Raw genomic sequence first — 26,204 nt, forward strand, 5'->3', positions numbered from 1 at the left:
AAATGAAAAATGGAAGAAAGACACAATTAGTTCAACAGGAAACTTTCTGTATGACTCTAGAACATACACACATACTCACACTCTGTGCTTCTGGATGTAGTATCTAGTTTAGAGATGTGCAGGCACCCAGTTGTCCCAATTTCAAACCAAATAATCAGACTATTTTCTGTACACATATTTTTGAAAATCTTAGGATTTCAAATTTAAGTTAAAATTTTGAATACATTGATGATTTTTTTTAAGTATAAAAATGTTTCATTTATAAGTAACACACTGTATTGGGGAAACTCAGCACATTTCCTATCTAGCTACTACATATAAGAGATGTTCCGAAAAAAAAAAAAAAATTGAGAAAGAGTAATGAAGTCACACTGTTCTTCTGTTTTGAAGAGAGTGAACCAAGTTAATTGAGATTTTGAATAAAAGCAAAAATTACTGCACAAGTAGAGAAGACACTAGCCTCTTTTTCCATATTTATTAAAATGAGTCCATATTTTTAACTTTGTGGTTCTGGATTAGAGTAGCTTTCTTGTTTGAAATCTGAAAACTTACCTCGAATCATAATAAAATATAAAATAATATGAAGCAACCTAAATATATGAGATTTGAGTATTTTCTTGTGAATAACTTTTCTTTAAAGGCAATGTGCATGATGTAGATGTCAAAGATACCTCCTAATATGCAAAATGCAGGCCACAATTATATAAATTAAAATGTTAAACGTAAGAGTTTCATATACCATTAAATTTTGATATGAGGTAAAAAAAATAAATAAATAAGACTCCTGGAAAACAATGGAGATCAAATTGTATACAGATTTCAATTTATGTCCTTTAAAGGAACTACAACATTACTTTGAAAACTTACCCTGTATTTATTATCACCAATCTGCTCAACTTGAAATCGCTTTGCACATTTACACTTAGCTACCTGCCTTGTCACCTGCCAAAAACAATGATGAAATATTTACTTTAATGTCAATATTACATAGTACAATCCTTAAAACTTTGACACAACAATTAAAGTGAAAATAAAATGGTTGTATGAATTGTGCATGATATTGTGGCAGAACATACTATCAGTGTTGCACACAATGGAAAGATAATGAGTACCTCATCTTCGATTTTGTCGGCATCTGTGATAGGTTTATATGCATCTTTATTTGGGTGAAGGGCTGCTACAAATTCATAATAGTCAATATATCCATCACCATCCCTGTCAAAGATGTCTGCAACTGCGCTCATCTCCAAGCGACTGGTTGGAAACTCTAAAATTTTGAAAACAATGGTAAGTAGTGACTTGTTAGTTCTTTCTCAAGACATTCTCAATTGCACATTTTAATCTCAATGTGGCTGGTTAAGTCATCAGTGATCAAATACGTTAAAATCCTTTTTTAAAAAACTGATTTACCTCATAGCAAATGAAGAGCTATATATAATCTTAATTTATCTTTAATTACTATTTAGGTGAATCATATAAAATGCTGTTTTTTCAGGTTGAAAATGTTTAACACTGGCAATTTTATATGGTTCAATTGCTAGTCAAAGAATAATTTATATGAAATTTACCTTAAGAATGACATCTAGTAACATCTGTCAGGGAAATCACATACAAATGATTGGGCCATCAAACAAGATGATAAGTATCTTAAGAAGTTTTATAGAGTTCTAATTTCCTACTAATGACAAAGTTAGATCAGAATGTGAATTAGAATGAAAAAGAGACTTGAATTTATTGACTTCCTATTACACATACGCCAGGCAACACACACACACACACACACACACACACAAACACCTTAAGAATCATATATTATTAACTTTATTATTCTAACAAGTTCTCAGCCTCAGTGGAGTGAGGGAACAACATATCTGTGATCACACAGTTAGTGAGTGTTCCTGACTCCAGAGCCACAAATTTTACCAAAAAACATTTTTTTAAGGGTCGTGACTTCCTAGGCAACTTACAAGGCAATGCTTTACTGTAACACAAGTTTACTGGACCCACAATTTTAAAATGTGCTTATTTCCTTTAAAAATTGTATCAGTTACAGTCATCTGTCTTAGAACTTACTTGAGGAAAGAATTCCATCAATAAATTCCTGCCGTGTTATTTTCCCATCCTGGTCTTTATCAATTCTCCTGAAGAAGTCCATCACTCGAGATTTCTTGTGATTCATCCATCGCATGTATTTTTTGCGCCAGATATCAAAATCAAAGTTAGCAAATTCCCTCAGCTAAAAAGGACAAAAGGTATTTTGGTTGAGTTAATGCTGTACTAAAATTGTAGACTATACTATATGAATAACTTTTTAAATGATTCTCTAGGTAGTACACATATTCTTCCCATTTCAAAAAGAGGTATGATCTTGCAAAGGGGACTTAGAAACATTTTGCCTTTAAAATGTATTCCATTGCTGTCACTGATTTTTCTTTACAAATAAAATTCCTAAAAACTTAAGCTGTAAATTTCTGATTAATGCCAAAGTCATAAAGGTGGTCTGGGCTCTAAGTACCAGCACTAGTCATGCTTACTGGGATAGCAGGTCCAGCTCAATAGCACTTACCTAACCCTTCGCTCTCTCTCCCTCTGCACTATCAGCCACTCTCTTAACTCCCCCGGGCTTCTAAAAATTTCCCAATTGCAGAATCTAAAACTTGAAATCTCAGGTAATCAAATACACACAATCAAAAGATCTGAAATATAAATGATTATATTTTCCAGGCAGCATCACTAGCAAACATTATGTCAAGTTAGATTTTATTCTTAAGGAATCAGCTTCTGATTGTTAGAACATAATCTTTTTTTTTTACTTTATTGATCCCTAAATCCAAATCCCATATATCAATGTTTCACAAAATCACACATACTCGTGGTATTTATTTTGGAAATTTAAAAATGTACTCAAATAGCAAGAGTTTGCTTATTATCAGAAAAGTTAAAAAATACCAAGATTTTGGCAACGGCCATGTGTTGTGTTACAAGGAATGACAATATGACAAATGACAATATGGTGTTGAGAGTATGAATTTCCAAACCTCCTCTAGTCTGTCCAAGGCATCATTGAGTTTCCTCCTTCTTTCCAATGCCAGGAGCCAGACTTGCTGCCATTTGCTCACCAGTAAGTTTACCCTAGGATTTTTGGTTTCAATTTGTGTCTGTGACCCAGAGGGATACAAGCTTGATGCTGGAAAGCGTTTTCCTGTGAAGATATAACTTTAGTTAGGATGGCAGTTTCCAGGGTGCTGAAATGTGTTAAGGCTTGACCTTTTTTGCTTCTAGCTAAGACTGCATCAACTTAATTATGTGTTTGTGCAAGTAAAAGTATCCTAATTTAGATGATGTATAATGTCAAGGTCCAAATCTGTTTTCCTTATTAAGGATTACACACTGTTCATGCAATTTAAAGAAATATCTCTGGACAGGGGCATTTAAATACCGGAAACCTCTCTCAATAAATTATGCTTAAAACATATTCCAGCTTAAAATTCATGCCATTTTAATGGCAACGAAGCATGCTGTGATCCTCTTTGTTAAAGGAAATCTCCCAGGCCAGTGAGACTATCTTACAATGAGTTACATCAAACCCAGCTGCCCTTCCTAGAGAATAAGGCAGAAAGGGAGAGCAGATGAGGGCAGCAGACACTGGGCAGTCACAAGAGTCAAAGCAAGACACTTCACAAATGCCAATAAAATATGGCAGCATGTGTATGGGACCCCAGCCTTCGCCCACGTCCATTTTCCACTGAGATTGCATGTTTCCTGTGCATAGTCTCAAACCCAAGTTTACTGCCTTACTAAAGTTTCCTCCTGCTTTCTGGCTGTTTTCCGCAAGTCTCAACAACTTCGCAAAACAATGACCTTAACAAATTTTTCTCATCTTACTAAATGGCTAAATACGGCCTAGAAAAATTACTAGCCTAGGGTCATATAGAATGTTAAGTGTCCCAGCTAGGATTTATAGTACAACAAATACTTGAGCATTTAACTATATGCCTGGAAGTATGTTAAACATTTTGTATGTACTAGCTCATTTAATTCTCACTGCAGTCCAATGAAGTTATAATTATTCCCTTTTACAGATGAGGAAACTGAGGTTCAGAATGAGTTTAAGTAACTTGTCCAGGGTTATGTTTCTCAGTGTGGTAAGTGTTGGAGACAGCCAAGGAGTCTGGCTATAGGGCTCTTAATAGTTTACCTTGTCTCCTTGTGTAGTAAGTAATTACAACAGCTCCGACATCATTTCTTTTTAATTAAAAAATTAAGTAATATGCAAAATGCATTTCCATTCAGAAATGCATAAAACATATAACACAAATTGTGTTTCTTTTAAATCTTCTCCAAGCTAACTATGATTGTTTTTAATGTCACGTCATGTTGTTAAAGTAGCTCAAGAAGTAAACAGAGCCTGAAGTCACATGAACATGGGCAAAAGCTATCAGATTGCTGGTCACCAATGAACAACTAAGTCATGAAGATTATCCACGTCATGGTCATTTTTGTTATGTTCAGTTTTAATGTTATATATATAATGGAAGAAAAATGAGACAATGCAAAGGGGGTGATGATTTCCATTCTTATTGTAAATTTTTTCAATTTTCTTCTAGCTAATATGAAAGATACACTTCAAGACAATAAAGTTACATATAGAAACCTGGGTATATTTTTTCTTTATTTTTAAATGTTTCTACAATACTTGAGCACATGTATTCCTTCTAGAAAGTATTTCATGATATCAAGTGCTCATGTAAAATCACCAATTGCCCCCAAATTTCAAATAACTCAAAAGAAAATTAGCTCCCTTATTTATTGACATTTTAAAGAAACTGATCACTGCTTACTTCCTGCTCGTCCCTTATCCAAGACTGGAATATGGGATTGTAATGAGGAAGGATCAGCAGCTCTCCTCTTATAGGTCTTCGTTACTTTATCAACATCAGGCTGTTTTCTAGTCATTTCTTCCATGAAGGTCTGAAATGAAAGAAATGATGTCAATCAAATAAGAGTTACTACAGAAAATCATCTTTAGAAATGAACTAAAAACAGGAGGATAAAAGAACCATTTTATTATTTCTGAAGAAGCATAAATCATCATGCTTTATTTTTAGGGTAAAAAAAATCTAAACCATCATACTGCAGGCATTTACTAATTTCTAAAGAATGTAAAATGTGGCCGGGTGCAGTGGCTCATGCCTGTAATCCCAGCACTTTGGGAGGCCAAGGCAGGTGGATCACCTGAGGTCAGGAGTTTGAGACCAGCCTGACCAATATGGTGAAACCCCATTTCTACTAAAATTACAAAAATTGACAAGGGATGGTGGTGCGTGCCTGTAGTCCCAGCTACTTGGGAGGCTAAGGCAGGAGAATCGCTTGAACCTGGGAGGCAGAGGTTGCAGTGAGCCGAGATTGTGCCACTGCACTCCAGCCTAGGCAACAGAGTGAGACTCTGCTCTGTCTCAAAAATAAATAAATAAATAAATAAATAAATAAATAAATAAATAAATAAAATGTTATTGCTTGTAAAGAGGTAAATTGAAAATAAAAATAATTTGTTTTAGTTGATTAACATGCATGGACACGTGGAGAAGTCATGTGAATAAAATAACCTGTCTGTGCATCAACCAAACTCAAGCTTCCAAGCTCCTCAGAAGAATCTTTAGTGAGCATCTGTCTACAAACAAACTAGTTAGCTGAGATGTTTCCAAGAACTTTTCTGTGGCACATTTCACCTACATATTTGAAATACTTAAGATGGCTTTGATTAGCCAACACAGTGAAACCCTGTCTCTACAAAAAATTCAAAAATTAGGCCAGGTGGCATGTGCCTGTAGTCCCAGCTACATAGGAGGCTCAGGTGGGAGGATCACTTGAGCCCAGGAGGTTGAGGCTGCAGTGAGCCGTGACTATGCCATTGCATTCCAGCCTGGGCAACAGAGTGAGACCCCGCCTCTCAAAAAAAAAAAAAAAAAAAGATGGCTCTTTGATACATTATGACATAATGCATCCACATTTAATGTGGACACATCAAAATATTCATAAATAGGCTATTCCAAGGATGGCAAAAACTATTTGGGTTAAAGTAGTTAAAGTATACTACCATTGTATTTAAAAGGTTTAACTATCTTGCCACTGCTTATCTCATCTCCTTGGGCTTATTATTATTATTTACTAGGTATCCCTCTATTTGGAATATGCAACAAAGGCTGAGGAAAGGCAGAGACTGTGAAAAGTGATGGGGAAAAGGGGACCCAGACAAAAGGGAAAACTGAAGTAACACCTTTCTGGAATATTTGTCACAATGAAGAACTCTAATACCTCTGATCACAGGGAACATGACCGGGTACACTTAGGGCCATTATAGACGTTGATGTCTTAGGCTTTTAAAACACACACACACACACACACACACACACAATAATGGCAACATTAATTGCTTAACCAACTGAGCTGACACTTAATATTTCTCTTTGTAAATGCATATTAAACAAACTGTGAGCAATCAAGTAAATCAAAGTGAGTGTGACACCCATCATTTGAGTTTAAAACAAGGAGGATATATAGGAAGACTGCTTTTTCCAAGAAAGACAACACGTTCCCTTTTTCATACGACGTATTTCAAGTGATGACAGTCATCTTCGCAGACATAAAAATGCAGAGCAATCAAACTTGTTTGATTAACTCAATGTGAACATAATGCATCCACATTTAATGTGGATACCTTAATGTGGGTACCTTGTACCCACTGAAGCCAGGGAGGTGGAGGCGGGTGAGATCACCAAAAGAGGGAACAGAGTGAGAGAAATAGAGAGCTGAGGATAACACATAAGGAGTAAGGAGAGCTGACATTTAGAAGGCAAAAGGGAGGGCAGGAGTGAACGTGAGACAATACCATGAGTGTAACCCCACAGAGGACAAAGAAGGAAAGCTTTGCAAAGGTCACAGAGGGTTCCTGTAAAGAGAGGTTTTAGGGCAGTTGCAGAATTGGAAACACAGTTGTAAGGAGCTGAGGAGTCTGAAGAAGTGAAAATAACAAGAGCAAAGCAATGTTTTGAGAAGCACAGCAGTGAAAAAAAGAAAATATCTGAGATAATGGTTAACAGGAGTTAGGATTATATTTATTTTACCTGGTGTTCTGCAATGAGTGCTTTCACCTCTTCGATCTCCTGGGGGATGACTTCTTTATCCTTATCAGTAAGTGTAGTTTCAGCCCATTGCAACCAAGCCAGCAAAGCTTCCAACAATTCCTGTTTGGCAATAAGCCCAGCCAGAGCACTTGCTAATCTCTGCTGATGTTGCTTTGCCCAGGCCAGCACCTGTCAGAGAAACAGAAATTTCTCTGAATTTCCTCCAACTTAGTAAAATAATTGCAGTGATGTAAAATAAATAAATTTTAAATGAAAATTAGGATCATCCTGAGCTAGACCCATAATGCTTCTGGTCTTTTTAGATTCCATTAGTGGCATCAAGATCTGGCTTGAGGAGGACATGAGAGCCCATGATGATGTTCATCATCTTCAGAATTTAAAGATGCATGTCAATCACTCAGGCTTCCTTTTGCTTTCTAATTTGAGTTCAAATATGCATTCTCTGAAGGATCAGGTAAGCTTACTCCATGTGGCACAGAGTAGACATGTAAAAAGCTAAGATATTGGCAGGGCGCGGTGGCTCACGCCTGTAATCCCAGCACCTTGGGAGGCCGAGGTGGGCGGATCACGAGGTCAGGACTTCAAGACCAGCCTGACCAACCTGGTGAAACCATCTCTACTAAAAATACAAAAAAATTAGCTGGGCATGGTGACACGTGCCTATAATCCCAGCTACTCGGGAGGCTGAGGCAGAGGTTGCAGTGAGCCGAGATCACGCTACTGCACTCCAGCCTGGGCAATAAATCGAGACTCCGTCAAAAAAAAAAAAAAAAAAAAGCTACGATATTAAATACAGAATTAATTCACTTTATGTATATCAATTCACTCCACCAGTACATACTGCTCTGAAACACCATCCAACTGCTGGATTATTCAACAGAAACAATGTGGAAGGAGGCCAAAATGTTATACAGTGTACTAAATATTTGCCTTCTAATTTTCCAGGGACATAGCTGCAAAATTTCTTTGAGCTTTTAAAGAAAAGCGAATTTCAGAGATTGTAATGCATACAAGAAGCATATTTAAAAGAACATTTTCTATGTAGAGGTCTCATTTTCCCATGGCCATAAGCGCATCTTAATTCCTGAAATTTCCCACACCCCTCAACTCTCAAAGCTATTGCTACTCTGAAGATTATCTGAGACACACTGACCTCCTCAAACCTTGCCCGGATGATTGTTATCCAGTGCTTAATGGTAGTGATGGAGTCGGGGTGGCAGATAGCCAAAACGGTGTCGCCCATAGTGGTGGCTTTATTTAGTTCAGCTCTCTTTTCTTCCAGTTTCTTCATGAATTCCTACAGCAGAAACAAAGACTTCAATTAACTGTTGGCATTGGCTGAAAACAAAACTCTGGTGACATTTGTTTGACTGCCAGAATTAAACAAATAAACAAAAACTTCAATTGGTTTATTCACAGTGAAAATCATCTACTAATTGGGGAGGAAAAGGGGACAAAACAGAAAACAAAGTACTTTCTAATATGTACTTCAAAATACAAGTACAGTCATCTCTTGGAATCCAAGGGGAGTTGGTTCCAGGATACCGTGCATAATAAAATCCAATGACGCTCAAGTCCCTGATATAAAATGATGTAGTATTTGCATATGACCTAAGTACATCCTCCCCATATGCTTCATATCATCTCTAGATTACTAATAATACCTAATACAATGGAAATCATTGTAAATAGTTGTTATACTGTATTGTTTAGGGAATAATGACAAGGAAAAAAGTGTGTATATCTTCAGTACAGATGCAACCATCCATTTTATTTTTGAATATTTTTAACCATTTTATTTTTGAATATTTGGATACAGAGGGCCAACTTTATAGGATATTTCATGCTTTAAAAACTGTATTATACAAAAAATAACTCTCCCAAATTTAGATATAATTATATTATTAATGGAGAATAGCATTGGGAGAGACAGTATTACTAGAGATAGAAACAATATTGATTGACCAAAAATAAGTTCTAACAAATAAGATAAGGAGGTTAATATTTAAAATAGCATTAACTATGCCAGGAAACATAGGAGCATGAATAAAAAAGTACAAAGTAGACAGAAGCCTGGGTAAGGAAAGATAAATGTTTGGGAGTATGGAAGAGAGGGCCCAAAGTGTCTATGCAGTAAAAAGTGAAGGGGAGGTTGCAGAGAGTGAGGCTGACAGCACGTCAGCCCATGTGAGAACTGTCCCTTTAAAATGCCAGTAAGAGCCACTCTCCTCTGTTCTGGCAGTTCTAGCCAGTCTCTGTGAGCAAGCAGAATGAACAAAGCCTTGACATCCTCAAGTATGATCTTTCAAATAAATGTTTTACAAATGTCGCACATACTTAATTGTACTTTCTACCATCGGAACTATATCCATAGATACACAGACCACAGAACTCTGAAAATGTGATTACAAAATGAGAATCTTTGCCCTTAAAAATGTGACACGCTTCCAAAATCTCATATAGAATGTTAGAGATCTGCAAACACCCCAGTCTCTCTGGACACCTGCACCAAGAGCGATTACTTGATTATACAATGAGTGCCAGAGGCCACAGACATCGATGATGCCCATGCTACTCACACTATGTGAACGGGGGTGTTCACTTTGAAATATAGGTGTTTTACTATAAAAGTACTACAAGAAAACCTAGAAAAAACTCTTCTGGACATCGGCCTAGGCAAAGAATTTATGACAAAGATCCCAAAAGCAAATGTGACAAAAACAAATATAGACAAATGGGACTTAATTAAATAAAAAAGCTTCTGCACAGCAAAAGATGGAATCAACGGAGTAAACAGTTAACCTACAGAATGGGAGAAAATATTTGCAAATCATGCCTCTGAAAAAAGACTAATATCCAAAATCTGCAAGGAACTCAAACAACTCAACAAGAAAACAACAAACAACTCCATTGAAAACTGGGAAAAAGACATGAACAGACATTTCTCAAAAGAAGAAATACAAGCATACAAGCAGCCAACAAACACATGAAAAATGTTCAACATCACTAATTATCAGAGATACACAAATTAAAGCCACCCTGAGATATCATATTACACAAGTCAGAATGACTATTATTAAAAAGTGAAAAAACAACAAATGATGTGGATGCTGAGAAAAGGGAGTGCTTATACACTGTTGGTGGGAATATAAATTAGTTCAACGTCTATGAAAAACAGTATGAAAATATTTCAAAAAACTAAAATTAGAACTACCATTTGACCCAGCAATTCCACTACTCGGTATCTACCCAAAGGAAAAGAAATCATTATATCAAAAAGACAACAGCACTCGTATGTTCATTCCAGCACTATTCACAATACCAAAGTCACAGAACCAACCTAAGTGTCCATCAACAGCTGATTGGATTAAAAAAATGTGGTACATATATACCATGGAATACTATGCAGCCATAAAAAAGAATGAAATTATGTACTTTGCAGCAACATGCATGGAGCTGGAAGGCATTATCCTAAGTGAAGTAACTCAAACAGAAAATCAAATATCACATGTTCTCATGTATAAATGGGAGCCAAACAATGGGCGCACATGGACATAAAGATGGAAATAATAGACACTGAGGACTCCAAAAAGCACAGAGGGTAAAAGGGGCCTGAGAGTTGAAACATTACCTATTGGGTACAGTGTTTAACATTTGGATGACTGGTACAAAACAAGTCCAGTCCCTACTATTACTCAATATACTCATGAAGCAAACATGTACATGTACTCTCTGAATTTAAATTTATATGATATGTTTATATGTTTTACTCTAATATAAGTGGCCTTTTGTTTTAACCTCTGTGAAGCAGCTCTGTGTCATACCTCCTACTCTGGCATTTTGCTATATTAAGACTGTTCGGTCCACAAGATTAAAAGACTGTGTTTTATTCATTTTTGTGTTTCTGGTAATTGGTTCAAAAGAGTTGTGATTTACTGAATAAATCCTTTTTAGACCTTTTATTTACAAGTTTACTATAATGGAGTCAACGTTCAATTGACAGCACACTCTGATAACACCTACTTTTTAAATATCATAACTTAAAAAAATTGTCATTTTCCCAATACAGGATCCTCCTAAATGAAAAAAATTAAAAACTCCAACATTGTAAGGAAGATAAAAAAAATAGGTTAATCTAACATCTGTGTTTCCCCCAGAGAACAGCTGATACAAATAATGCACTTTCAATCACTTCTACACCTAGAGGAGCCAAGGTTATACCTAGAATTTGGTGGACTGGACTGTCAACATTCCACTGAATTCTATGCCCTTCCAACTTAGTCTGAACCTTACCCTACCAGTTTGTTCTCATGTGGGAAAGCTTGCCATTTTTAGAAACTGGATATACTAAGAATAAGAAGTCTCTAGTCCTGGTGTTAAGAAATTAAATATTCTGTTTTTCTTTGATTGGTGAATGGTGAATGTATGAAGGGAAGCAGAGGAGATGGAAAAGAATGAATAGTGTTACTGCAAAATATTATTAAGAAATGTTTTATAAAATTACAGGTAATTTTATGCTATTTAAAAATAATTCGTTGTAAAAGCCACTACCCCTGCTCTGGATACTTGCCTTCTGGAGGTTTCCTGGTCCTGCTGTGAGAGTGGTGATACCACAAATAGGCTCCTTTCTGTAGGGTGTTAGATATGCACAATGGGCTTTAAGTGGTGTCCAGCAAACATTTATTGCTACTCTGAGACCCAAACCTAAGTATGTTAATGGAACTCAATGCTGGCTGATGGTAAGCCCACAGTAATATAATATAAACTACATTTTCAAAATACTGAACTGACTCAAAAATTTATAATAAATTTGATGTAATTGTCTTCTTCTTATATTCTAGCTTCAAATTTAAACGATGTATATAATATATAGCATTTCATTCTTCCAGAAAATGCTATGCAAGCTTGTACCACTTTTTAAATGACATGGCAATATTTCACTCCTATAGATTCAGCAACCCATCTTTGATAGAGGGTATTAACATAACAAGTCTCTACACATGATGTAATCCATGCTACACTAGAATTAATGATGTATTTCCAGCCTGACCTCAAAAGACAAAGTTATTTACTGGTGTTTAAAATATCCTTTAAAGTTAATAGGAAATGCTGACGTCAACACTACATTGAGCGTTGCCATTTCAAATTCTTGATTTTTTGAGGCAAAGGTTAAAAAACATCTGTTAAGAGATATTTGGATCACTCTCTGAAGGGTTTTGGCAAGTTTCATGCATTGCCGCAAGAAAGATCTTGATCTAAAAACTCAATAGCCAGATTTAGACTTGGTTAGTTATTCAATAGAATATTGGCTTATGGAATTCATTTTTAAAATTTTTAATGTATACTATAGGTTACTTCTAAAAAGGATTTAAAAGGCTCTTGATTAAAAACAGAAGCAGCAGAGGCTTAAAAATAGATTTAAAGATGAGTTATTAAATTACCTGTGTGTCTTGTTTACAAAGGGCAAAATTACTAATTTACCATCCTACGGGTATAATTTTATAAATGCCAAACTGCTCATTAAAGAAGTTTTATTTTTGAAACCCACATAATAACTGCAACAATCTTGACCAATTTTGGTCAAAAGCCAAAAAGCCTAGATAAGTCAATATGCTTCCTTGAGACAGGAAACAGAGTAACTACCTTCCCTAAAAAGGAAACATAAAAAGACAGGTACACATACGTGTGTGGGTGCACAGGGACATACATATGTAAGCAATGTGGACAGAAGTACACTCTCAAATGTACCAGGTGTTTAAGTATTTCTCAGGAAGGAAAATATTCATGCAGTTGATATTTGTAATCACGAGTCTATTTTCCCTGCTTTGATTTTCTAATTTAGCTTTACTTAGCATTTATATATTACTCACTTTATGCTGATCAATGAGAGTCCGGAGAGCATCCTCATCATCTGGGAGGACACCATGGAAACGCAGGGTTTGCTCCGCCTCAGCCAGCCACTCCAAGAGGGCATGTACCACCGAGTGGAATTCCTCTGCCTAAGAGTTCACACACACACACACACACCCCAAACAAAATTCCCAAATATGCCTGTTAGCACAATTTACAAAACTGTATAGTGGATTCATCCCTTCAATGAAAAAAAAAAGTTTTAAATTTAAATTGCTTCATTAATCCCATTAAGAAGAGATATACATATTTTATAAGAAAACACTCAATACATAAAAAAGCCTATATGAAGGAAACTTTACCACTTTAACAACTTGATTTTAGATGAATGTCAGTCCATCATACTTCCAAGCTGAGACATTAATCAAGCAGCACTTCTGTGTGAAGATTAGAATGCCTCCCTCTAGCAGTAATTTAACTTCATGGGGGAGGGTGGGAGAAGGATCAAGGCAATGATGCTACTAGAACTTCCTTCTTCAGACTGTCCTGACTGAGACACGAGGGCCTCACAATTTTTTACTAGAATAGTTCTTGTTGAGGTTTCAATACTTTTCCCATTACACCCAGCTCTCATTTACATGGTTTTTACCTGACGCAGGGCTGCTTCTAACCGTGTTTGCTTTGATATGGAAAGTGCACACACGGTCTCCCAGCGTGTGCTTAATTCCTGCATCTGGACCTTGACCCAGGAGGAGTCATCCCGACTGCCTTCTATGAGTTCTCGGGCTGAGCGCTTCAGGGCCTGCACACTGCTGGTCCTCTTCCCCAACTCTTTTTGGAAGGCCTAAGGAGACCATATTTTGAAAAATTAATTTTAATTACAAAACCAAAACAGCAACACATACTGTTTGAGATATATATGTGCACATAACATCATGTACAGATATCTAAGACCTACAGTTTAATAACCATATTTCTGGCAGCATCTTCATAAGATAAATGACACACTGCTCCTATTTGAGCACCATCAAGAACAGTCTTGTATAAATTTGTTCAGTCCTGTCACATTCTCATGAGAAAACAAGGTAAGATTACCTTATTTTAAAATGACATATTGGATTTAAATAATGGCAGCCAGCCTTCTTTATTTCAATTTCATAAAACAATGCATCAAATTCCTTTTTTTAATGATTCTTTAATATGGTGTCCCAATTCCTCTCAGATCACCGGTGTGAATGTCAAGTGGATGCTGGCTTTGGCACTACTCTAAGAGATGTATCTAAGAAGCCAACAGAGGACTAAGCAATCCTGATGTGTGTACCACGGATGTCTTAGAGATAATGGCAGGGAATTCCACAGGAGTTGGCAGATGGTCTTTTATTCCTATAACACTCCTTGGTCTTTCATAATAACTTAGGTACTAACTCATAATGTCAAATTTTAGAGGCTTAAATTCTTGTCTTTCACCTTAGAGGAAAAGCTTCTGGGTTTTTTTTTGTTTTTTTTTTTCCTGCCTAATTTTGACAAACTTTGATGTGCCAGGAATTAAATTCCTTTATTTTGGCCACAGACTGATCTAAGAAGTGAGCCCAGTGCTCTTTATTTTTGATCCAAGAGTCTGTGTATGCAACTAGATGTTTCAAACATTAATAACCAACATTCTATCACAATAAAATTAATGTGTTTAAAAAAAATCATCATAAATGAATATTACCATTTGGCCATATCTACAGGTTTCTATTCTGATACTCAGATCATTCACAAAAGTGAGCCTATCACAAAAGTGATTATTTGACTGATTCAACTCTAACAGTTATAAATGAGATGTGCCTGCAGAAAGATACAAACACACACGTATACACCAATACACACATTCACATACACGTAAACACACATGCAAATGGTATAGTATCTAAATATCCCATTTATGATAGGACTAGTCCAATAGTTTTCAGAAGACTTTCCAAAGCATTTTGCATACTTGAACTTCTTGAGCCTTCCAGTTGTATTACTAATGCCAAATGATTAATTCATTCTTGATGACCTTTAATATATAAAAGATCTGGCAATTACCTAGAGTAGTAAATATTTAGACAGTGAGCTTACAGAAATGGCATTTATGTAAAAAGTAACATTACGCTATTCATTACTCATTGAATAAATGCCAGAAAATAGAGAAGTTTGTATTAACCATACACAAAACATTTATTTCAATATAAGCAAAGCCATGTGATTTTTAAATTTTTAACTTTTGTAGACCCGACCAATGTTCTTTATTTATTCTTTTATTTTAATTTAGTTTGCTTCACTTTTCAGGTGTAACAAACTCTCTTATGGGTATAATGATAGAATAGAAAGAAAAAGGGGAAAATAAATATGCAATAAGACTTTTAAAAAGAATGGTAAGATCAAAATAGCATAACCAATATAAAGAGAACATTATAAATGGAATAAGTTTTCTGAACTCAAATACTAGAGAGAAGAAATACAAGATGAATTCAAGTAGAGTGAGGTAAGATATTTTTATATAAAGTGAACTCTGATACAACTATTCTACATTAGTACTATGCTTCATATTGTTTCCAAGGCTAAGTTGCTTTATATCATTTGATCATAATTTCGGACCTTACACTTAGTTGGACACCTTGAATATTACCTTTGATTTACATGACATGACAGTTTTACATATATATCAGGAGATTTCAAGGAAGCCAGTTTTCTTGAAGTAAATAATAATCAAATCCCTTATAGCACAAGCTGCTGACTCATAAATTGCTATAATTCAAGGGGCAAGGTTAAAACAGTTTTGGTTTGGTATTTTTAAAAGCAGTTGGTCATGACCACCATGGATCATGTCACAAATCTACACACTTATGCAATGACTTAGTGTCAGGTCACTGAATGAATGATTTTAAATTTTATTACATAATTGTTTAAGTGCATAACTAAAGATAGTAAAACATTCTTGAAATCTGTTTTAAAGCACCAGAGAATGAAATCACTTTCCAAATTCTAAAAAGGTTTTAGATCTGGTAATTAAAAACAAAAGTATTTCACTGACACTAAATAATATTTCCTCATCACTTTTAAAGTTTGCTTCCAGGTTCTGCTCAAACGGATACATATTTCAACAATAAAGACTGTTATGTAGTATGACCTATAGTCTTCTGATTTTAAAAGGCTAATTTAAATGGTTTACATTTCCTTGTACACTCAGAATAATCAAACAAGATAAAATAAAATGTCCCAGATAACAATACCTTGTGATTATCGATCAGATTCATCACTAAATCAATGTCTCCATGAACAGGCTGGTCTTCTGCCAGCTGGGGTTCAACTCTATATAACCAATCAATGAGAGCCTGTAGGGCATCTGTGAATTGTCCAGAAAATAACAGGGCTTCCTCCAATTTGTTTTGTCTAGGGAAAAAGGTAGAAAAATTGATCCTTGCAACAAAAAACGTCACTCATATATCTGAACATCTAAAATTAATTGATGAAGGTTGAGTGGTACTCAAGAGGAAGAGCAGTATATTGGTATTCACTGTTGTTTCTTTGCTCTTCTTAGGAAGAAGACAAAACTTTTCTAAATTTTCTTTCTTATTCCTTAAATACATGGCATCTGTTCCAGGAAAATTCCCACCTTTGGAAACCATGGACCCTTCATGTTTCTTCATAAAAATAAGCCTTTTAAACTGTTCAAATATTTTTAAAATTTTGTTTTAGATTATCAGGCAGTAAACTTGACATTTTTTGGTATACACTTCTATACATTTTAACACATGTATAGATTCACGGAACCATCACCACAATCAAGATCCAGAATAGTTCAACCATCCCAAAAATCTTCCTTGTGCTGTCTCTTTATAGACACGCCCTTCCCCCATCTTCAAACCCCTAGCATTCATTGATCCGTTTGTCAGGACTTTATTTTTTTGTCTTTTCAAAAATCTTGTAAATAAAACCATGCAAATAACACTGGAAAAGGTATGTAACATTTTGTGGCTGAGGAATTTAAGATTTTTTCAAAACTAATGTGACAAAAACTTACTGTGAGTTCCCTAAAACTGAATATAATCTATTTAATCTTGATACTGACAAAAATCATTAAGATTAAGGATCAACGGGAAAATTTGGAAACATGTACAATATATTTGAACTCTACTACTATTGTACCCAATTAAATACTTAAAATTTTTGAAATATGTCTTGGGTTTTCGTGGAAATGTAATGAGAAAGAGGGAGATCAGAAAGGGGTAGATGGAGTTGGAAAGAAATGCTGGGGCCAGATCAGTGGTACCTTGCACGTCACATTAAGAAGCCTGTGTTTCAATGCATGCCCAGTAGCAAGTCACCAAATATGGAGGAGGGGAATGACAAGATTCCATTTACATTTTTAAAAGACTATCCAGTAGTTATGTAGAAATTAAGTCAAAGAAGTGATAAAAGTGGACATGGGAAGACGAGTCAGAAGCAGTCGGTGTAGTCAAGTCTGAGATGGCAGAAGCTTGGACAGTGATATCACTTCCTATTGTAATGAGTAGTTAAAAATAATGAACAGCAAAGCCTTCTCAATGCAAGTGCTATTTGTGTGGGATACTTCGGACAAGCAGAAGTTCCTCAGGCAAAGGAAATATTTAAGGTTCCTGAAATGTCCCCGCAAAGCACCATTACTGTATTTGAAAGAGGTCTACAGAGTAACCAAACTGTCTTAAAGAACATTTTACCTTTCCACAGATTTTCCACATATGGTATCCCATTTGTCTCTGAGTTCACTCAGCATGTCATCCAGTTTCAGGTTGTCATCAGCCAGGGAGGTTTTCTCCTTGAGAGAACGTCCAGTCCTGTTGGTGGTGTCATAGACAGCATGCTTGGCTCCCAGTGATTTTTGAAACTCCTGAATATTTAACAAGAAAAGAACGTGAATTTCTTCTTGGGACTAATAAATAGGTAAGAGGCATTAACAGAGGCATCCCTAACAAATGGAGATGAATTATAGATGCTTCCTGATTTATAATGACTTAGGATTTTTTGACTTTACCATGGTACGAAAGCCATAGGGATTCAGTAGAAACCATACTTCAGTCACCTATTCAATAAAGTACCTAAGATATTCAATACTTTATTATAGAAACAGGTTTTGTGTTAGATGATCTTGTCCTATTGTAAGCTAATGTTAGGTGTATTAAATGCATTTTTTATTTACCGTATTTTCAACTTACAGAGGGTTTATGGGATAAAAACCCATCGTAAGTTGAGGAGCATCTGTATGGTCTTTCTACATAACTCAATCGTAAGCTTTTATAGAGCAGGGACGTTGTCTTTGTAGGCCTCTCATTATCATCTTACACCTAGTAGATGTTTATAAATATTCAATAGGAAGAGTAGAAAGAATAACTGCTACTGAATATACAATAGCAGGAATGAGAACAAAGAAAGGTCAACTTAATGGGAAGCCTACAAACTCACAAAATATAATGGAAACATTAATACAGTGATTCTCAATCCTTGTAGCAAATCTAAAATTACCCTAGATAGTAAAATACTATGCAAATGTACACTTCTCTAAAATAATCTCAAGGTTATAATTACCTAAGAAGTTTTTACTGCCTTTAAAAGCTACATACTTTAAAATGTTTTAATATGACTAAATTATTTAATTTGTCATGGGTAATAGGCAACTACATCTGGAAATTTCTAAGTAATAGACAACACAATTACAATCACATTATTTCTACAGTTATCCATAAACTTTGTTTTCATATTATTCTAAACAGAATGCCAGTGTTATAGAATCATGGTATTGACAGAGATTTTCTTCACAAAGCAGATATACAAAAAATGTTATGGCTGAATACAGGTCACTGTTGCCAAATAGAGACTCTAAAAAGGTAGATATTTATAGGACTCTCTAACTTTAATATGTAATATACTTTCATAAGACTACACGATACAACATCCACGTTCAAGTTCAAATAAAGCATTCTGTTTTGAGAAGGAAGCTCTCATTTCGCCATCAGAGGGGAAGGAAGGAAGGTGCTGTTCACTGTCACTGTGCTCCCAATATTGAATGTGGCAGCTCACAGGCAAAGGGTGCCAGCAGAGCAAGCCATTCATTAGCCCTCATCTGGCCAGGGAACAGATGCTCAATATGTTTCCTCCCATCCTTCTAATCATGACCTCCTAAGGTTAGACCCACTGATGGAAGCAGCCAACCTGTGTGAAGATGATGGCCAGGATTTCCTCCTGATGATGACAAATTTTATATCACCCCAATTTTTCCAGCCTTTTAAAATTATGTTTCAAGAGATAATTTATATGTACATGCCTAAAACTGTAAAACCCTTTGCGAGAATCACTCTCCTTTTACTCACATCCTCATCCTGATGGCTGGTGGGGTCACTTTATAAATAGAATTACATAAAAATCCAAATTCAAAAGAGCTGAGGACGGTGGGAGGGAATGCTCTTTGAATGTCATGTGGAAGATATAAAATAAGATAGGCATAGAAAAGGTAGAAAATATTTAAAAAACAATGTTTCTACATGCTTTTCTAATCTATATAAACATGTCTTTGGGTACCTTTGAGGTTGGGTGGAATTTTATATATGCACAAACACAATAAAATATTAATTTACAATTTAGGTACAGGCAACCAATTTCTTTCATTCTATTGTTTAAAAGAATCTGTATCGCAAAATATCTATTAATTTTTACTACAGAATTACCTTCAAGGTGCTATTTTGTCTGTCAAAGAAAGTACAGGAAAAGACAGCTATCAGGAAAAACTGAAATGCCAATGTTCAAAACCACTACAAATCCTTTATATGTTTTAGACTGTAGAGGACTTCCATTTTTATTTTGTATGTTTTTCTTTTTAACAATTAACCTGGGAATCATTAGTGAAATGGTCACTGAAGAGTAAAGATATTGCAACATGACCAACAGGAAGAGCAATCGCTTTTAAATTTAATATAGGTTCACATTGGACCTATTATTTTTTCTTTAGTGATGAATAAACACGTGATGAAGTAAGGATTTTAAAGTGATCTTGAACTATATAATGAGACAATATGCTCATCCTAATTACAGACCCACCTTATGTTGTGCAAGTTGTGTTTTTATTTTGTCTGGATCATTTGCGATTTCCAGTTCAGAATCCAAAGACTTTTCTGACTCTTCTAGCCACTCCATAAGTTTACTCCAAGCTTCATGGAACTGGAAAGAAATTCACACCTTTGTCTGAAAATTTTTCAAGCATATTATACTTGAGATCTAGTACAGTTTTAAGACAGAGATTAATAGTAATGAAAATGCTGAAAATTATTATTTCAAAATTTCCACTGAAGAAGAAAAAAGTAATGCTTTCATCAGCAAATTACAAAAAAAGTCTTGATAATGCTTAGCATTTGTGGCTGTGCTCCACTGTCACTTTGTTTTAATTTATTCAACATATCAGCTCTAAAAGAGCCTAGAAAAAAGTTACGAAGCTCCAGAAAGAACTTCTTCCTAATACTTTCTTCTTGTTCAATAATTAACATAAACTCTCAGAAAATGTTTTGTATTGTTGTTGTTGCTGTTGTTTACTGCTGTCTGTTGACAGATCTGGGTTTACTTCTAGGGAATTTAATCCCTATGTTAAGAAAAAGGAACAAAAATGGGGAGGGGTAAGTATAAAGCTTGTAAATTGATTTTTTAAAGTAGCAAAAACAAGAGGCCATTGCATTCCTATTTAATGCAAAGATAGTTCAACATCATTATTGTTGCTATCAAAATCCTCAAACCAATGCCTATGCCTCACATATGGGTTTTATATGACTGAGCAGCCACAATATTTGGGTTCTAACAAAATGTTATATTCTCTTTGGCATCCATAACCTTGCAAACATTCTGGTACTATATCTATTTGATTTTGAGCACAGTTTCTTTTCTGTTTGTCATAAAGAACGAGCAGGTACTATTTTCTGATACAATTGTGAAACTGGTTATAAATTATTTGTCACAATAAGCTTAAGTGAACAGATACCTAACAAAAAATTTAGTAATCAAAATTAAATCTATTGTATACCAAAGCACATGAATAATGAAATAACAACAAGATATTTAACAATAAGAGCAGATTAAGGACACAGACTCACAAAACTGTAAGGGCTCTCTGGAGATCATCTCATTACAAACCTTCATATCCCTCTCACAACTTTTATCAATTTAAACATGGAAAAATGGAAACTAGAATAGATACATGAATTGTGAAAGTCAGAGAGGTATGATCAATATCTGAGCCAAAAACTGAGATACTAGAATAAGAAGAAATAAACAGTAGAAACAGCTAGTCAAGGTGTCAGGTAGTTTGACTCCAAATAATACCGGCTATAACAGTTGGATGGTAAGGTCAATGATACAAATGCACAAGTTCTGAGGCTGGTTCTGCTTTCAAAACTATTTTTAAGCCATATAAATAGAGGAAATGCTACACATTTGCACTAAAAACAGTAGCAAATATTTATAAAGTTAATTAGATAAAATGAGAAAATAAAATTGATTAAATCGAGAAAGGAGGAAAAAGACGAGCAACTGGCTACTGATATCCAAGAAACATTTATAAACTGATGTTCATAACTCAAGAAATGCCGGCGCTACACATGCTATTGCACCACATAATGTGGAGAGAAAACTGTCAGGCTGAGAATTAATACTGTCTTAAAGAAACATTAGAGACCGAGTCTATCCCAGTTGACTCATTTGTAACACTGAACATTTCACACCTCCCATTCAAAATGGGGTCTATGGTGTGTAATGCTATAACAATGCAATTTGTCATTTCTAAAGCCTTTAAACATTTGTACTGTTAGCATTAAACATTGAAACACTTGACTGCCATGACATCTTTTTGCATCACCCAACTGAGCCTAACTCCCCAAACAATGGGGTACAACACTAAGGCTAGAAAATTGTAGCTGACTGAAGCAAAAAGTAACTGTAAAATCCTCCTACAGTATTACACTAAATTTCTAGTAAAAATCAAAGATTTAAAAATATATACATTTGTCAAGCAAGATAGGTACATCTCTCTCTTCCATGGAGTACAAAGACACACAGAGACGCATAACTTTACCTCTTTGTGTTTAGTCTAGAATGGAATGTTAATAACAGGTAAAGAGAGTAAGGAGAGTTCTCTGTGAACTTTGTGAAATTCTCTAGATTAAAATTTTAAAGTGGCCCCAAAAGATTCAAAAAAATTAATTTCAAAGTGAGATGGAGCTCTATTATCTGCTCAAAATATTAGAGAAGAAATGAAGGTCTGTCAACAAGTGTTCAAAGAGGTGGGGAGTGTCGACCAACTCAGACAGAGAATCTGCCCCTTCAGAAAGCTGTCGGGAGGGCTCCATGTCTGGCTCTCAGCACTGATAGCTTGTGAAGAAAGTCTGGCTTAGAAACTAAACAAAAGGTAGCAATACAATGAAGTATGATGTCTCACTCTGATTATGAGAATGGAGGTCAAAAGGACAAAAGAAAAAGAAAACAAACCCAATAAAAAAAAAAAATTCTGAGCTTCTTTCTGGGCCTCGATGATAACAGCCTGTCTATGAAGGCAAGCTATAATCAGTCTTCTTAAGATTAGTCCCCAGGGGCTGAAATTGCTGCCAGGTCAAAAAGTGATGTCAGCATCCAAACTGAGGCCACAGCCCTTTTAGGAAAGAACCACCATGGCACCATGCCATGATTGTTAGGCCTAATACAGCCTGTGATAAAAGTACATCCATACCATATATTTCAACAGCTAGAAGTGATTCATTGACAAGTTCAGAGACTTTTTCTAAAGGGTTATTACCTGCTTGGCTCTCTTCCTCGCATCATCCAAAGATCTTCCTCTCTCTACCAGCCGCTGAACCACTTTTTCCCATCGACTTTGTACACTGATAAGTAGATTCTTGATTAGAACAACATCTTGTTTCTGACTAAAATATTTTAGGTGGGTTCCAGTTTTGTCCAGCTCTATTATCTGCTCACGATGAGAATTTACTTCATTGGCAAAAACCTTTCCCAGAAAAAAAGGACATAAGTAGAAACAAATGAAAATCAGATCAATCTTAAAAATGCTTCTGGTGTCATAAACCTGAAATTGTTTTAAAGGACAAACGAAAGCTTTCAAAATACCAAATGCATGCTTTTGACTTTAAAAAGGCCTGCTGTCAGCCGGGTGCAGTGGCTCACACCTCTGATCAGCACTTTTGGAGGCTGAGGCGGGCGGATCACTTGAGGTCAGGAGTTCAAGACTAGCCTGGCAAACATGGTGAAACTCCATCTCTACTAAAAATACAAAAATTAGCCAGGCATGCTGGTGGGTGCCTATAATCCCAGCTACCTGTGGGGAGGCTGAGGCACAAGAATCGCTTGAACCGGGAGGCAGAGGTCGTAGTGAGCCAAGATCACACCACTACAGTCCTGGACGACAGAGGAGTGAGACTCAGTCTCAAAAAAAAAAAAAAAAAAGCCTGGTGTCTGAAAGGAGAATCCTATCTATTTGACTCACTACATACCTTGTGTTCATCAATTTGAAATAAGACTGTGTCCAAGATAAGACTTGGCCGAGAAGCTACATTCAGGGTCTGTTCAGCCTGAGTAAGCCAGTTGATGAAGTCTTGGAGAGAATTGTGGAACTCCATTGCCAAGTTGAGAGCCTCTTCCAGTTTAGTCTGCAAGGACAGATTGTTTAGTATGTGATGTTTAAGGGCCTTGGTTATTTTGTTTGTTTCAGTTTAAACATTCTCTGGCAGATTCCTTTCCTATCCCCACTTTATTTATGCATATCTATTAATATATTAACTAAATATCTTATAAATGTAATGGGCCTCACTAAAATACTGGCAAACCAAAACCCTTTAAGCCTAGTAAGCAGCATCTCACTGTAACTAAAAAAAAAAAAAAAAAATTTAATATATACTAAAGCATGTTTTTTGGAAATTAACCAAAGAACACAATTACTAAATATAATCTGTAAAAAGAAAAGTTGACATTCATACAATTAATTTGGGGACTCAAAATATTATGAAATACATACTTTATGCTCCATCAGTGATGGCATATAATCTCGTATTTCTAGCCTATTGTTTTTTTCATGCATTAAATAGCAATATTGAGATTTCTTAGATTGTCATTTTTGTGGTTTTAAAAAAGCAACAAAAACATATTCATAATTTAATATATGTTTTAATCCATTCTCATGAATTTTTAAATGTAAGTACTTAAAAGAATATACACAATCATCTCACTCTCTTGCTTTCCCTCTCTCCCTCCCCCATATATATAGTCTTTTGTTTAATTAGATTAAAATAGAATTAATTATTTAATGACTCAGAATTTGAGTAGTTCTTAACATTTAAAAATATAACTAACATTCGATCTATATATTTCTCTATTTTTTAATATATCCCACCCCTTTAAATCTGTTCTCATGTTAAAATAGAATATTATTTTCAACTACCCCATGAAATCTCCAAATATATACAAAAAATGTTTAAACATAAATCATTGAAAGTTCTACTCCTGATAGCTCTACTCAGAAATAAGGCAAAGTCCAAGACATGAAACAACTAAAACACTGATTCTATTATATTAATCAAAGCACATACTTTCCTTTCATTGAGTTTGGTTTCCACCGATTCCCATTTTTCTTTCAAGTTATTTATGTCTTGGTCAATATTTGTCTCTGCAGATTTTGGGCATCTTGCAAGCATCTGCTGGCCTTTCTGCATCAGACTCTTATATGTTTCTTCTTTAGCTTCAAAGGCAGCACAGACTTCCTAAATTGAGATACCCTCAAGTTATATCACTTTAAGAAAGTAAAATTTAAGAGTTCTATTTTTCTAGGTCATCAGTCCCAAGCTCCTCATCATATATTCATCTGTGTTTGCTCTCTCAGAGCAACCCTGACGCATTTATACTTTTCCCTACATTGAAACAACAACTAAACCTACAGTCATAACCTGTCTACTGGGAAATCTAAAAAATGGTGTTATCATTATCAGCCCATTCTGGCATGCTAAGATTTGAAGCAATAGTTTAAATGCTGTCAAGAAAGCTTTCACTGTACAGTAACTAATTAGTTCTGTGAGTTTGGGCAAGTAATTTCACCTCTCTGAGCCTCAATTCTTGCCTCTATAAAATGACAGGCTCTCGTAGATCCCTCCTTGTACTATGATACAATGAATGTAGTATTTCATTGGTACGATTTAATTCTGCACTCAGAAAACATGCAATGGATAGAAAGTAAATAACCAGCACAGTAATATATTCAAGTTGATTATTCAGACTCTGGAATTATAAGAATCAAACTTGTGGTACTATGAATATTATTCTCATTTAGAATATTTCTAAAGCTTGTAACTAGAATGTTGTATGTATCTTCTATACAGGACATAAAATATTGCTTAAACAAATTCAAACTTTAAGACCAACAACAGTTACTTCTTATTTAAAAAACTAAGACCAGTTCTATTTTATTTATTCAACTATAATGTGGGTTAAATCATAGCTCTCACTGAAAGATTATATATTTTATGTCTCACATTTTCAACTTTATACGTTTTAAAACTTGTGATACAACTCATATAATACAAAATTCACTATTATAAGTATACAATTCAGTGTTTTTAAAATTATATTCACAAGGTTTTGTAATCACCACTAACTCCAGAACATTTTCATCACCTCAAAAATTTATTTCTTAAGCTTTAAAAAAAGCCCTATCTAAATATATTTACAATCTCATCTACTAAAACCTTTAAATCCTAAAGCAAAACTTTTAGATATAGCTAAAAACTCAGGAAACTAATATTGTAAGTTTTGTATGTTTCTTCATTTCTAGCACAACAAAATCAAAAGAACTTTATTGAAATGATATTACAAATATCAACAACTCTTTAGAATGCTTTAAATCACAAATTTAAACTTATTTAAACAGATTTCTATAATTTATTATATAGGGTTACAAAAGATTCATTTTAAATACTCCACCCAAACTCAGTTCGCTGAAATGTAATATTTTTCTAAAAGTAAACTATTCTAAAGGTAAGTTCTTCGCTTTCAAGTTCTTATATTCTTCTAAATTAACATTTTAAAAATATTTATATTATTAGAAACTAATCCCAAGCATCTATCTGTTCATGAGTTCATTAAACTTACAATTAATGGACACTGTCAAAGCTG

General features: G+C 35.0%; 1 protein-coding gene across 23 annotated transcripts in view; it reads right to left on the reverse strand.

The window, feature by feature from the left end:
• The window catches only part of DST (dystonin), a 495,141-nt gene that overhangs the window by 11,292 nt on the left and 457,645 nt on the right, over positions 1-26,204 (reverse strand). For all 23 annotated transcript variants that reach the window (XM_032140288.2, XM_032140274.2, XM_032140272.2 and 20 more), the window contains 15 exons: positions 24,629-24,799; positions 23,537-23,692; positions 22,828-23,034; positions 20,094-20,213; positions 17,723-17,892; positions 16,256-16,415; positions 13,645-13,839; positions 13,016-13,144; positions 8,299-8,442; positions 7,125-7,313; positions 4,842-4,971; positions 3,039-3,202; positions 2,074-2,236; positions 1,113-1,267; positions 868-942 (listed from right to left, as the gene is read on the reverse strand). In XM_032140288.2, the coding sequence (XP_031996179.1) occupies positions 868-942; positions 1,113-1,267; positions 2,074-2,236; positions 3,039-3,202; positions 4,842-4,971; positions 7,125-7,313; positions 8,299-8,442; positions 13,016-13,144; positions 13,645-13,839; positions 16,256-16,415; positions 17,723-17,892; positions 20,094-20,213; positions 22,828-23,034; positions 23,537-23,692; positions 24,629-24,799 (2,328 nt within the window). The remainder of the gene's footprint in view (positions 1-867; positions 943-1,112; positions 1,268-2,073; positions 2,237-3,038; positions 3,203-4,841; positions 4,972-7,124; positions 7,314-8,298; positions 8,443-13,015; positions 13,145-13,644; positions 13,840-16,255; positions 16,416-17,722; positions 17,893-20,093; positions 20,214-22,827; positions 23,035-23,536; positions 23,693-24,628; positions 24,800-26,204) is intronic.

The sequence above is a fragment of the Hylobates moloch genome, unplaced genomic scaffold (genome assembly GCF_009828535.3).
Source record: "Hylobates moloch isolate HMO894 unplaced genomic scaffold, HMol_V3 SCAFFOLD_20, whole genome shotgun sequence".
NCBI classification, from domain to species: Eukaryota; Metazoa; Chordata; class Mammalia; order Primates; family Hylobatidae; genus Hylobates; species Hylobates moloch.